Source organism: Calypte anna, chromosome 12 (assembly GCF_003957555.1).
Source record: "Calypte anna isolate BGI_N300 chromosome 12, bCalAnn1_v1.p, whole genome shotgun sequence".
In the NCBI taxonomy this organism is placed as follows: domain Eukaryota; kingdom Metazoa; phylum Chordata; class Aves; order Apodiformes; family Trochilidae; genus Calypte; species Calypte anna.
Window position 1 is genome coordinate 1,353,764 of NC_044258.1, and position 15,106 is coordinate 1,368,869.

A 15,106-nucleotide genomic window follows, 5' to 3' on the forward strand; every position below is an offset into this window, starting at 1 on the left:
TCAAGCACAACTCCTGTGGCTGTGCAGGGCCACCCCAGGATCACACCACCAAATGCTTCTTGAACTCACACCTGGTGCTGTGACAACTTCCCTGGGGAATCTTAGGCCCTCCTTTTGCCCTAACAAACTGTTATCTTACCATGGACAACAAGAACACCACATAATTCTCTGTCTTTAAATGATTTTCAGTGAAGTGAGTCTACCCTGCTAGAAAGAGACAGGTGAATAAATGAGGTTCTGAAAGCAGTCATCTGGTTGACAAAACTTACCATATTTCACCTGTGCAATGTCACCAACTACTATCTCTGCCACTGGGATTTGGATAACTTGTCCACCTCGGACAACAGTAAATTTCTGTTCCTGCTCAATACGACTTTGAAGCCCTCGAAACTGCTTCTCCTTGCTCCAGTCATTGAAGGCAGTGACAAGGACAACACAGATAACAGAGAGTAGGATGGCAGCACCTTCAATCCAGCCAGCTTCAGCCTCACCCTCATCTTCAGCTCCTCCTGCTGCAGTACCACATCCTGCAAAAACAACAGTAAGAAAAAGTCAGTCAACCAAAGAGTGGGTTTATCATGTTTCAAGAACAACTTGCTGTGAAATGACAACAAGGCAAAGGAACTGTGGTGCTAAGAACTGCTCCACAAAATACTGCCTGGTAAATGAAACGTGGCAGAATAGAGAAAAAAAACAGAAGTAGAGATGTCTGAGGAAAAGAGAAAGAAAACAAATCAATAGACATTCCAGACATCTCAATTCCACTACTGAACAAGCTACCCTTGGTAAACCCAAACTGAACAAGCAGAAGGCACCAATTGTTATCTAACAGAAGGGCTGACAGCTTAACCTGAGACATCAAGCATTTGCAAAAATCAGGACTTACCAAGAGAGGCAAGGAGGACTAAAACAATGAGTAACATCAACCAATGCAAAGCAATGACATTAAGACTCAAGAAAACAGATCTAATTAAAACACATTTCAGAACTTACTTTCAATGGAATTTCTAGATGTTCTCAACTTGTTTAAAAATTGCCGAGATGAATTAAGTATGTTGGTATTTAAATGTGGTAACAAAATGTGTAAGGGGATACTGAGTAAAGAATAAAGTCTAATATTAATTCATCAGTCTTCTGATGAAATAGAAGAAATATACTTACAGAACTTATAGAGAAATATACTTACATAACTGTAAACACATTATTTTGGTCACCAGTAAAAGACTATTAAAAAAATACATTCCATATGCTAGTTCTCAGGTGTTAATTCTGAATTCTCTTATACACATCTGCTAATTAGTTATTTCAAAGTATTACACAATTAAAATTCAAATAAATTTCAAAGATAGCATTCACAAAATAAAAACAATACAGTTCTCCTTCTTAATGTGTAAGACCTTAAAGACAGTTTATCCTGGTAGACAGTGAAGTAAACACACCACAGTCACACAGCTCAAAGATATTCCAACAGACAAGAGAGAATAAAAAACCTTGGGCTGAACAACAGAGCCTCCTCTCCCAGGTGACTGAGGGAGAAACAGAATTGTTCCATTTTTCATGAAGAGCTGACCTAGGGAGGCATTTGACATCACTTTTCCATCTTTCTCAGGTACCAGGGAGTTTAGGAACTTAGCAGCCATGCTGCTTCCACCCATGACAGAAGTTTAATTCTGGTATATCCGTTGCCTGGCACTAGAGGAATTAACAAGCAATCTGACTTCTCTTTAAAGTTACAAAGACCGCCCTGTAACATAAGCATCATAATTAATTAACCAGCTGAGTTATTACTCTTGCATGTGAACAGCAACAAAATTTCCAAAAGTCAAAGGAGAAAAGATGAGACCAAACACCCACCAGGTGAACAGAAGTAAAATAAACTGGGCTTTTACCAATGTTCTCCATAGTTTGTTTTTGGGCATAACCTGAATGAAAGGCAAAGCACATGCAAGAGAAGGGTCTTTCCCTCAAGGATGGCCTAAGACAGACAGTCCACATGAACCCTTATCAACAATACAAGAAACTCCCTAAATAAACTATTTTTATCACTCCCAAGAAAATAAAGTAACATTCTGTAAGTTTTGTAGCTACTTAAACCCAGTAGCAAACAACCTACAAAGCACATCTTCAATTTCTTCCTTCAGCAGAACATGACTTGTATGAAGGACTAACTTGGCTCTGTTGAATATGTTAGATTTTAGGTTCCTTTTCTAGATCAGCAGATTCATTGCTGCCTTGCTTGGATTGAGTGGTTTCCTAGTACAAGTAACTCCATCTTGGTAAATGTAAAACAAAAAATTATTCATTTTTCATTAGCTAGGATTTAGCATTAAGTACCACGACAATCCTGTAACAGCACACCTCTGCTCCTCCTCTCCTGCTTCTCAGAAGAAACATGGCCTGCAAAGACTCATTTTCTTCTTTAGATTTTGAAAACCTCACTTGAAAGGGCTGAAATTTAGTCTTGCTTATCCAAAAGCACATCCAGGGGTTGTTTTCTAAGGTGATGCCCTGCTCCAGGTGAACCATGAGCAGGAAGAAGCAGACGGCCCCTCAGAGGGGCAGCTCAGCTCCCCAGCGACTGGGGTGAATATGAAACACTTTGATTCAGCCCTGCCTATGCCTCCACTGAAAATCTTCTGATTTCTGTATGGGGATCACGGATCATTTATAGTGTGGAATTTTCTACAAAATCAGGAATTAATATTATGTAATAAATAAACACAAGTTCTTCATTTGAGCTGTATCTGCATACCCTGAAATAAACTGAAAGCCACAAGTTGTGCTTTGCCCCTTCATTAGAGTGACAAGTGTTCAAACCAGAATTTAATCTTTTAGATGGATGCAGAAATCCTGAGTTTCTTCATGGATTTTAGAATCCTTCCTGGTCAAGATCCAATCTGCCTTCTATAAAACTCCAAGTGTTGCTTCTTACAGTCATCCATTGGTGCAGGGTATCTGACACACCAAGGGGGAAATTCACCCACCAAGGTGGACAGGTAGCATGAAGCAGACAGCTCCTGATGTTTGTGTTTGTCATGACTCAAACTGTCAACCATGACATGGGGGAGACAGATTCTCTTTCTCTCTTTCCCCCCTCTCAGGATCAGAACTCAGGACCACAATTTCAAACCCCACAAAAAGGTTGGTGTTACACAAGGGGAACCTTTCTCACCACCCTGCAGGCTGGCTAACCATGTCCTCTCCTAACCATCATGAATTCTAGCAATTTCCTCATTTAATCCCACGGATGAATGGTGCCATCAGAAGAAAACAAAGCTTCATTATCAGTATGTTTCACATCAAGAGGAAGCAAAATTTGAGCTCAATGAGGAATCTGAACAGAAAGGACAAGTATCTCCAAGTTCAAGCAGCAGCTGAGCAAGGCTCCTGGTATCTTTAGGGTTTGCAGGCAGACACCTAGAACAACAGTTCAGAAATTAATTTGCCCTTTTTCTGGATGAAACCTAAGTAAACCCAGGCTCTTTAAATGATTAACCAAGCTGAGAGGCAGACTATCCCAGAATTCTGTCTGCTTTTTACAGTCCTACAGAAATGGAATGGGATAAAAGTGCTTGATAAATTCAAGCAAAAGGTGGACGTCATTCTCACGAGAGGAATAAACTCTATCAATTTATGGTTGTTACAATAGTAAGATTTCAGAACAGATTTTTTTAAAACAGATTTACAGAGAAGCAGGATTTAAAGGCAACCTGCCCTTCAAGAGTTGACCTCTCTATCAGGAAGCATTTTCTTCAATTATGTTGCATTCTTGCTTCAGAACTATTCTAGAAGTATTCCCTTCTAGTAGAGAGGAAAAGAAAAAAGAAAAAGGGCTTGCATCTCCACTGGTATCATTTTGCAAAACACTTTATTATATACTTAAAGAAAATAATTTTCTTTTTCCTTTGCCATTGTCTCAGACAGGATTTTCTAGAAACTCCAAAAGGATTTAAATGAATATAGAGAAAGAACCTGTATGCATTTATAGGAGAAAACCATAAATTGTTAACTATCCACTTGTACTCTCTGCCCTCCTTGTTGCAGTATACAGAGTTGATTTTACAGATAGGGGAAACATAAGGAATATAAATAAGACACAGAAAAAATGTAACGATAATATGTCTAAATAGCAAAGTACAGTTTAAAGCATCTAATGTTTTTTAGAGATGCTCATGTAAGCTTTTAAAAAATGTGTTAATGTCTGAGATTGCTGTTATGCTTTCACAAGACAGCATTTGGTTCCCAATGTTACTGAAAAGTATGCCAGAGATTTTATTGAGAGGCAGACACTGAAAGCATCACAAAATCATTTTCAAAACGCACATGTGATTTGTGGTAGAGTTTTATTCCAAGACAGTGAATTGTGAAGTACTAATTTAAAATTACATTTAACACAGGTCCTATCTGTCAGAAAACTCATTTTCAAGAAAGTAAGCAAGTTTTTAATATGAAGCTATTTTCTACCGTAATTACTAACATATGCTGTGTCTGTGTCATTCCCCAGAGCCCCATCCTCATGAGGCAGAAAATGTGTATTCAATTTGGATCCAAGATTATAAAGATTTGACTGCAAGTCAAGAATGTAAAGGGCTGTGACTCCTTTGGCACAGAAAAAGCAGCTGGAGTCATAAAATGGATCAGATTATTCAAGAAGAGCAAGCAGGAACATACAGGTGGACCCAACCCCCCCCCAGAGCAGTGGAAGGACCTGATAGAGCAGCTTCAAAGAACATTTGGCAATACAAAAGGAGACCAATAGGAAATGTGTCCTGCACAAAATATCTCAGAAGTACATCACCAAAAAACTTGTGGGAGAGAATTTTAAAAGCTTAGAATTTGACCAGAAACAGGTCTTCAGAGACTGTTGAAGTATTCTATAGAATGGAGATGAAAGGAGGATGGAACTCAGAGTATTCAGGAAAAAAAAGGAGTAGGAAAGTAATTCAAACCAGCACATGAAGTCCCAGCAACCTGGGGTTCCACCTCATCAGACTGCAGGCAACTTGGGCCCAAGAGCTCTGGGCTACAGAACCTGATCAGGAACCTGCAAAGCTGAGCCTGTACCTGGGTACTCAGCCTGTGCTGGACCCTTTTAAGCACTTGAATTCATTACTAGTAATTTCAAAATTAGCAGTATTATACCAAATGTTTCAGAAAGAAAGAAAAAAATAATAAAGAAAAGCAAGGCCTAAGACATTAAAAGGGAATGGAAATGTATGATAGAAAAGGCCTTAAAACATTAATGCCAAAAGAGGAGGATGAAGAGTGGAATGTACAACAGCAGACTGCAGCATTTCAGGATGACAGTAAGCAAGGAACTTTGCTGTCAGGAGAAAAGCATCTGGTTGATGGTACTAACCATTAGGGTTTGGTGAAAGCCAGAAAGGGGGAGAAAAAGAAAAAAAGGAACAGGCCACAAACAGCCAGACAGCTTCACCTGACAGGGGGACCAGGCTCATGTCCCTCTTGGAAACTGGAATGCTTTTGAGGTCACAGACACGTTTTCAGTACGTTTCTCATAACAGCAACTGAATTTGGGGAAATAAATGAAGCATCCAAGGACTGTGCAGCCCAGAAGAGTATCTGTTTAAGAGTTCAAAGAGATATGAGGAGATTCTTAAAGCTGCTTTGAATAGGAAAACAATTATAATTACAAACCATTTAGTCTTGAGCTGCAGCATGGTAATTTTTATATCAAAAAAAGTGTATTTTTAAAAATCTGTGAACATCTGTATTCCTAAGTCCCAACCTACAGCACATACACCTCTAAGCTACTCATTTCAACCTACACATTTCTATTTTTAAGCTGAGAATACCTTGTGGCATTTAAATTCCCTAGGAAAATCTCATAACGCCTCCAGAGGTAATTTTTTTAGTCAGTCAAACTGGTTTTGTCATCAGAAAGACAACAGTTCCCATGATAAGAACTTTTTATTTAACTGCTTTCTCTAGAGACATTTTTCCTTTGCTGGGACTTCAGCCCTGATATTAAAGCACACTGAGCAGCTCTAAACCACAGCTTTTGCAGTAGCAGAGCTGGGCTCTTGTTGCTAACATCAAAAGGGATATTACTTATTTTATCAAGCTTAGTCAGTAGGGCAGGAAAAGGAAAAACAACAAAAAATTCTGCAATAAATGTCATAAACTACTCAACAAGCTTTTTAAGGTGCAAGAGACACTCTGGTATTTTTTTTTCTACAACTTTATTGTGCATCAGTTGCTATAAATCAGTCCAAAGGGCGACTGTCAGGTATTGAAGTACCAAGATTCCTTCCTAAAACCTCCATGTGATGCTGCATCCCCAGATGCTGGATCTCTTCCAACAAGGACACAGCACAGGGCAGTGATGCCTGAGGCTGGAAAAGCCCATGGGGCCATTGCAGAGCCAGAGCTTACAGCAAAGGGGGTAGAAATCACCAGAATTTCACAACTGCAGGTTCCTGTCTTTCTCTCAGACTCTACAAGGATTATTCAGTGGTGAAAAACATTTCCTGGGTACTTGTAGCAAGTCAGGCCCTGTACTCCAGAGACACATTCCTGTCTGTGAGCAGCCACATTTACTAACCTGAGATATTATACCTTGCACATTCCAGGTGTAGGGTGCTTGTCTTCCACTAAAAGTGGATTCTGGGTACTTCTTTTAAAGCAATATCAGAATTCTTTGCTTTGTTATATAAGGACTCCAGGAGGGGGTGGGGTTGGGGGGAGAAAAAAGAAAGGAAAAAACAGAAATGGTCCCTGTAGGTTAGTTATGTAACTGTCAACTTTAGCCTGCAATATTAAATATTTACACACTTTCAACATGTTCATGCAAGAAAACAAAACTGTAAGCCCTGGAAGCATATATATTCCCCCATTCCTCAGCCTGATCACGAACATTTGTGGGCAGAGAAATGTTAATTAAAATACTGGCTCAGCTTCAAGAGATGCAGTACATCAGGCAAGATTCTTCTGACTTGCACCTCCAAGGAAATGCATTTTGTAAGTAGCAATCAAAAGGATGAGGTCCTAACTCCAGCAGCAGCAATGGAAAGGAACAGGTCCATACAATGGTCTCTGTAACATTTCTAGTCTGCTTTGTTTCCTCACGCTGACACTTAGAGAAAACAGAATGGCCAGGATGGGAATTTTAACCACCAGTCCTGTTCTTAGGGACTGCAAGGGAGAACTTTGACATCCACAATTTCCAGATTCAGAAGTCAGACTTTGAAAGCTGTTCTCTGGATCAGTAAGAGTTTGAATGCAGTTACTCAGCAACTCTTGCAAGGCCAGAAGGCTGAGTTCTACTTACAGGATTCATGCTTCTGGAGAACCTCTTCCTGGAAAACACGAGAGATTTTATTTTTCATCCCATGGCTCTCAATCTCATTACCTCATGTCCCCAGCTGAGAGTTAAGTTGTGCTTGGCAACATGGAAATCTCTCTAATGAGCAATAACTAAAAGCAACCCAGTTTTGCTGATGATCTACACATCCCTAATGAAGGGAAGGTATGCATGGGACTTCAGTTTTTGCAATCCAACACAGATTTGTAGAAGAAACCAGATGTAGGTCACTTTACAGTATGAAACAATTACTTAATTTGCAGGTCCCACATGACACAATTTGCACATTTGGCACTTTACAAGTTCTTAAAGTGGTGTTTCTCAAGCCAGCTCAAGTCTTTAACTGATGCCATTTATCTGTATCACTGACATCCACTAATGAATCTGCTCCCTAAGCACCCTCTGTGCTGGTGAGCAGGCTGACACTGACTGCTTTGATACAGGTCAGCAAAACCAGGGGGAAACTATGCTTGGGGAAAATGCTGGGCTCCCTCAAACTGAGATACCACTTCATCCCATCTCTAATTTAGAAGTGAGCCATGGTTTTCTCTGAGTCCATGATGCACATAGTATCATTTCCTCAATTCTTGAAGAGTTACCTTGTTGACTCAGAGAATCTGTGAATAAAACACTATTTTCTTTCTTGTTGCTTCTCACAGAGACACCAAATGTACAGTATTTCCAGACTGCCACACTGCAATAAAAATCTCAACTAACAAAAAACCAAACCAATCACTATTGGATGAGCAGAACCTCACTCATTCTATTTCATGATGGGTTCAAAAGAAATCAGGGAAAGCAACAGTCAGACAGACACACAGACTGTCACAAGCAGGGAGTGTATGTACAGGAAGTCTGTCATTGGGAAGCCTCAGAAGAGACAGCATCTACTAAAGAAAATGTTAATGCAACCTTGAACAACCTAGAAGTCCACTTTTAAGAGTTACAGAATAAGGCAAAAAACAGGACAGCACACTATAAAACACAATGCAATATATTTCCATCAAAACACTTATTAAAGAGTAGTTAAATCACTTAATTATCTTCTCAGTGAATGGTTTCTGTACAACCCAGTAAGAATCTGGAAAAACAAGTGTTTTCACACATCACCAAACCCACTTACCCAATGACAATAAACAATCAGCTTCACAGACATTACTAAATGTATGAGACAATAAAAATTACTTCATTATTTTGTCCCTTTTGTAAATCAGTCTTCTCTCAAATTCTCTGGAGTAATTCACTGTTTAAGAGTTAACTGAGAGAAGTAAAGCCTGAGTCAAACAGTCAGGTTCCCAGGCAGGACTGGATATTCCACAGAGCAAGAGCTTTTCCTGTGCTGGGATAAATGAACAATCTCCAGCAATGACAGCATTTACAAACACCTTGCATAGCTGTTAGTGCAACCTATACTGTTCCATAAAGAGACAGAATTATTAATTAACTATCTGCATAGAGAGATTGAAAAAAATTATACCAAAAGGAAAAGAAATATTTATATTTGTCAAAGCAAAAAGGTTTCTGATGTAACTTTTGATTTCAGTACAAATATCAACATCCACACTGAATACTCTGGTTAAGACAAAATGTTTTTATTTATTACTTCAGGACATATAAAAATACTTCTATAAAACTCTCCAAACTTAATTCTCTGTTCCACGAATACAAGACCAGGTGTACCTGGTGTTCAATGCTCTTGCTCAGTCATTCAAGTTTAGGCTCTTTCCTCTGGGCTTTAAATTAAAAAGAAACAACAACCCCCAACCCAAACTGAAAGACTTTGGTACAGTTCCAGTCCAGAACAGAAATAAGTATCAATACTTGGCAGTAAAATTTGGTTTACTGGCCAGCCTTGATACCTCCAGTTGGGGTTTTTGAGGATAACTCAACTGATTTGAGTACACCAGAGAAGTATTTAAGTTGAGATTGCATCAAGTTGAGGGAAAACCAACTCAGAGCAATGCAGACAACACAGCACAAACATGGTGTTATTTAAAAGTAATAACTAGGACAGAACTGAATGTAAAAGACTAAGTCAGTTTGAAAGATCTATGTGCTAAATGGAATTAACAATGTAGGAGGCTGTGATCCCAGAGAACTGTCCAAGTTTTGAATCACTTACCTGGAGCCCTGCTAGAGATGGGACTGGCTGATCAGAATAAAACACTGAGGGAAAGGAATGGCTTTTTCACAATCAGATATTACAAGAACACACTTGGAATAGGCTCTTGTGTCAATGCAAGCAAAACACTGCAAATCAAGCTGACAGGAAGATATGAGAATTTCTGTTAGCTTGACATTAGTCCTTATGTTGACATTTTTTCTCTTGGCTAAGTTTAATTAAGTTTGGATTAGACTTCTAACTTTCCTATTTCCCCAGGAAACACTGCAGCTCCTGGGTTTTGCTTAGGAGCCTTTTACACACAAATGGCCCACTTAGGGCCTGAACACACAGTGATGAAGGAAAAACCCACACAATCTCAAGAAAATAAAGGGTATCTACAGCCCCAACTACCCAGGCACTCTGTACACAGATGCTGGGAAGCTAAAGCTGCATTTATTTAAGTTAGTTCCTAAGAAGAGGAAGAATGCCCCCACTTCTGATGTAGCAATCCCCTCTACTCCCTAAATACAGCTGGATGGGGAGAAGGATTTGTGTATTTCCTCACCTCCCATTCCCAAGGTCACTGAAAGCACCTGGAAACACAGAAGCCCATGAAAATAAACAAATCCTTAAGAGGAAAGTGAGTATCATCACAGCAGCTGACTTCAAACAGAGCTAAAAAATACTGAACATTAATATGGAGCAACAAGTATTTGATCATAAGATACCAACAGACATCATCAGATTGAGAGGTGTCCTTCCTGCTTTGGCTTCATCTACTGAAAACTTACAAAGCTCACTCTCTGTCTGAAGGAGACTAATCAGAAGAGCAAACCATTAAGGAAGGTTTTAGGGGTGGTACCTCACTAAGTAATGGATGCTTGTACTGCTCCATCACCCTTTGTGTTCTAATATAAACAAAATTTTCTTCCTTCCAAAAATACTCCCTCTTTTTTATATATATACTTTAAAACAAGACATTCTAACCGAGAGGGTTTTAGCAAAAGGTTGTGTTTAAAAGAAATACTACCAAGAATTTGCAAGGATATTGAAAAAAAGTTGACTTTGTCTGGAAATTTTTAGAGACATTTCATTGGAGCTCGTAAAAAACATCAAAGTGGAGACCTGCATGAAGGTAGGGTTGCTGACTGATGCACTTGATACATGGAAACCATTCAAAGAGTTTTTTGTCAGCTTCATCCACCCTACAGGCCCTGCAGAAGGAATCATGGAAATGATTTTATGAGAGCTCTTCTAAACAATTCATGAATTCTCAGAGGTCCCCAGACCACAGACTGAGTGCCACTGATTTAGAAACTTCACAGCTCAAGTAGCACCAGCAACACACTTGCAACACCAGCAACTCAAGTAACACCAGCAACAGGATACTACAAAACCAGAAAACTAAACCAGTGCTCTTTTGAGCTTAGGTTATGGCAGTGTCCTCTAGAGCCAGTTCTTGAAACACTTCACCCTCTTGTGATGCTGTTCCTCCCTCACTCATCTGTGATATTCATGAGAGCAAGAAAAACAGGTTGAGAAAGATACAGAAGGGTTTAAGGACCTCAGACACAAAACCAGGTCATAAACTGTAATGTTTATTACTTTCATTAAATTTCTCATCTGCATCACTTTCTGTTATAAAGCTTTAAGAGATGAAAATTATACCACTAAAAGCTTAAACATTATATCACAACATCTTCCACCAGAAGGCATTAAAAAGTTTTATCCACGTTAGCAAGCAGTATGGCCCCAGACAAGCAGTTTTACTGTGCAAATAAATCTGTGTGCTAAGGAAACATGTTATTAGTTTGGTTTCATCCCAAAGGATGAGATGAGATCCCTTCTCAGCAGCTCCCAGTTTGTGCACTCACTGATAGCACCCAGCAGTGTGAACCACAGCATGCTGACTGGGGACAAACCCCAGATGTGATCCCTGGAGTTTACCCTGGATCCAAACTAAAATGTCAGTGCAGATACATGCAAAGGTTTCTGTCCTTAGGATAACCTCTCATCAGCACATACATTTCACATATTCTGCATGTTAATTTTGGTTTAAACTCATCTAGTTAAGATTCTCAAGAGTTTATGCATACCTATGCAGGATGAGGGCATGGTCTGGGAAAGAAAAGGCAGAACTCAGGCAATGAGACACATAAATCAGAATAAAAAGTTTGACTTGCTACTTTTTTGACAGTAGATAAACATATATGGGTTTACACACATGGAAACATGCACCTAGATATATTAAACCACACAAATGTAGATGTGCACACACTTAAAGAGCAGTGTAATTCAGTGCCATCACACCTAAGTGTTAACTACTATCAGATGTGATAGATGGGGCTGCAACACCAACCAGCTACTTGGCCATGCCTTATTCCTGAGCTCAGCAGGGTGACAGCTTGTTCTGCTCTCTGTCTGATTAAATTCTAAAAAAACCAAACCTTCAATTGCATCTACACAGATTTGAAGTAGAGAGAATTTAAGATTCTTTTTGCCAGGTCCCAACTCAATACCAGCTTCCTTACACGAGTAGATATTTTGCTGACTTGTAGATATTTTGTCTCAAATGCCTGTTTTATCTTTACTGATCTCTCAGAAAACAAACCAAAAACCAGCAAAGGCAGCAAAGTGCTACACATCTGCCTTGTCATCACAGTTTTGGTGTTCAAAAAGGAAGTATCTAGCTTGTGTCCCTCATCTGTGCTTAAACATTTTTCCAGATAAGAATTCTCCATTCCATTCCAGACACAAAGCAGAAGCACACGTGGACTTTAGGGTTTTTTTATACAGTTGTTTGAGTTTATGCAGTCTGGCTGGCAATCAGAAGCCTCCTTTGGAACTGTAAAATAACCCTATACCTCAATCAAAAAATATATTGATTTTCATAAAGTTACACAATACACAGGTTTTCTGAATCTGAAAAACACTTGGGAGCTTAAAGCTGCTAAACTAGAACTGATTTTCCAATTTACAATCAACAATCAATATTCCTACATTTCATCTTGTTTTACTGCATCAGCTGTTGCTGTTGAATGTGTAGAATACAGATGTTTTCAGACCTTTTGGCTTTTCATTGGCTTGGGAAAATTTTGATTTTTTTGTTTTTTTAAATACATCAGGTAAATCATTTAAGGTAATATTTTGACTCACTTCCTCAGGGTCAGTGCAGTACTTGCACTCCTCTGCATTACTGAAACCTTGTGCAGATTTTAAATTTCTATTGAAAAAGCAGGGTAAGTTACCAGAAGCAGCAATACGACTGTCTTTACCATCAAGTTGTCCTCAAGTAGAGAGAATATAGCTGCAAATACAATGACAAATTGGTCTTCACAGTCATGTAAAAATATAACAAGGAATTGATGTATTTAAATTCTTCCAAGAGACATTCAGGATATGTATCAGGAATAGCTGTCTCTCTGCATAGACACTTCAGACAAATAATACAGGAAAGACACAATTTCCATCAGCAGAACCTTTTAGAAATAAGTATGATAAATTGCTGTCAAGAATGGCTTAAGTACTGGTGATAGGGCTTTTGAGGAGAGGGAAAGACTGAATGGCCTCCACGACCCCTTCAAGTAGGTTTTCTCTTATTTTGCCTCTTGTTTGCCCTTGGATGGTGTCACCAAGGGACAAGACCTCAGGTATAGACCCAGCAACCAGCTGAGCAGCAGGGGCTGAAAACTGGGAGTGCCAGGGAGCTCAGAGCAAACACAGCTCTGCTCTGCAGAGGGTGAAAGCCAGGCCAGCAAGGGCTGTTCCCTCTTGTCTGGTCACTGGCCTGCTCCTGCGCAGGTGGAGGGGACAGTCCTCAGGTGAGGACCTGTAACAGCTGGACACTCCAATCTGTTCTGTTACTTGCTCTTGTATTTTTAGTCCTTTTATTGAAGTATGATTTAGGGCAGGAACTAAAGAGTGATATACTTTCTGAAGTCAATTCTTAAAAGAACTTCATTTATTTTACAAAACAGATTGGGCTGCTGTCACTAGAAGCCATATGTTGCTTCACCTCATCCCATCCTTTGGGAGGAAGGAGGTTAAATGGTGGGATTCTGGCAGAACAAGCTGTTTTTAAGAGGGAAAATACTTCCATTTCTTCTATTTTTTTCCTCCTATTTTCTAGGATACCAACTGCTTCATGTCTTGTGCTTTCAGGTGGCTAAGACTGGTTTTAAAAATCCTTTGGGAATCTCATGGCTTCATTTTTATGAGGACATAGGAGCGTTTGAGTTTGTGCAACATCACCCTTCAACACAGCAACCTCAAAGCCTTCCCAACTGAGGACTTCATCTATACTTTGAGATTGAACTATTTTACATAAAAATTTTCTTTTCTAATTGCTGCATTTCCATTGTTTTAGCATCTCTTGCAATTTTTCCTCCTCAGAGAGGATGCTAAGCACCCCTCGTGCCGTGACAGCTGGATGGGTGTTATTTGTTCAGCAGATAAAGGATTCCTGTTAGGAAATATCAGCTTTTAGGGTCCTTATACCCTCTTTTAGACGACCTGTTTTTATCATTGATTCCCTATGCCAGCAGAGCCTTATGTAACATGCTCTTTAGAGACTTACAGAATAATACACACACTTTATAGAGGTTTTCACAGTCAAAACAAAGTCATTTCAAAGCGCCCCGAGACAGCTGGGGGTGTGCGTGGAATTCCAAACCTCTTCTAATTGAGGGCTAAAGTGAAATTCTGTTAGAAGCAAAATCCTCTGAAACAGTGCCTGGTGTGGTACCAGGTTTTGTCATCCTGGTTGACAGTCCTGCAAAATTCAAATCAGCTCTTAGAGCCTGCAAATAGCACAGATAAAGGGAAGCTGCAGCTACATTTCCCTGTCGTGCCAAGGGGTGATTAGTTGACACTGACAGTGAGGATTACAAGACAGTTCAGCTGTTCCCTTGACCTTTTGCAGCACACAGGAGATTTGAAGATGTTTGCCAATTATTGCTGTTTTCAGCATCTGCATCAAAATTCTGAAAATATTTTAAGACTGGTCAGGGCTGCTGGGTTGGGTTGGGTTGGGTTGGGTTGAGTTGGTTTCTTACCGACCTGCGTGAAGCAGGGTGTCAAGATTCAAATTAAGGGAAGATTCATGGGAAGTTAAGATTCAAATCATTGCCAAGTATTAAAAGGAATGACATTTAACTCATTTTATTTTAAAATAAGGCTTCACATTTCCTACAATACATTTTGCATTATGGAAAGGATGTAAAGATAACAGTTGATTTTCAGTGTACTAAGAGCACTACTTGATGACTTTTTTGCATATAAAGAGCACACACATATGTTGTGGAATCAGTTTTTCATCCTAATGTTGGCTTCATAACTGGGAGAGCTGGCAAAGGACTTACAGTTTATTATTATATACTGCCACGATTTTAGGAAGTTTGTAAAATAGCATTAATGTTGGTCTTACAAACTAGATATTTATGCTGCCTGAATTGACGAATTTCTAATGCAATCTATGTTATGAGATGTAAAATGCTTTTAAAAAAAAGCCAAAAACCAGAAAGATCTAAAACTGCCACAAAGAACAGAGAATTACCTTTGTTCAGTTGACTCATTTTTGACATTTCTGATTCTTACACTCACTAATCAAATATATTAAGTGAATTCTAATGAAATTCAGGGAGACAGATTTTTACAGACACTGAGACATGTGCAACACT

The 15,106-nt window shown here is 39.3% G+C and overlaps 1 protein-coding gene across 1 annotated transcript in view; it reads right to left on the bottom strand.

Annotated features, from left to right (window-relative positions):
* ATP2B2 (ATPase plasma membrane Ca2+ transporting 2) overlaps positions 1–15,106 on the bottom strand; it is a 168,404-nt gene that overhangs the window by 92,193 nt on the left and 61,105 nt on the right. Inside the window, 1 exon segment of the mRNA XM_008506197.2 lies at positions 270–527. Within this exon segment, the coding sequence (XP_008504419.2) occupies positions 270–527 (258 nt within the window).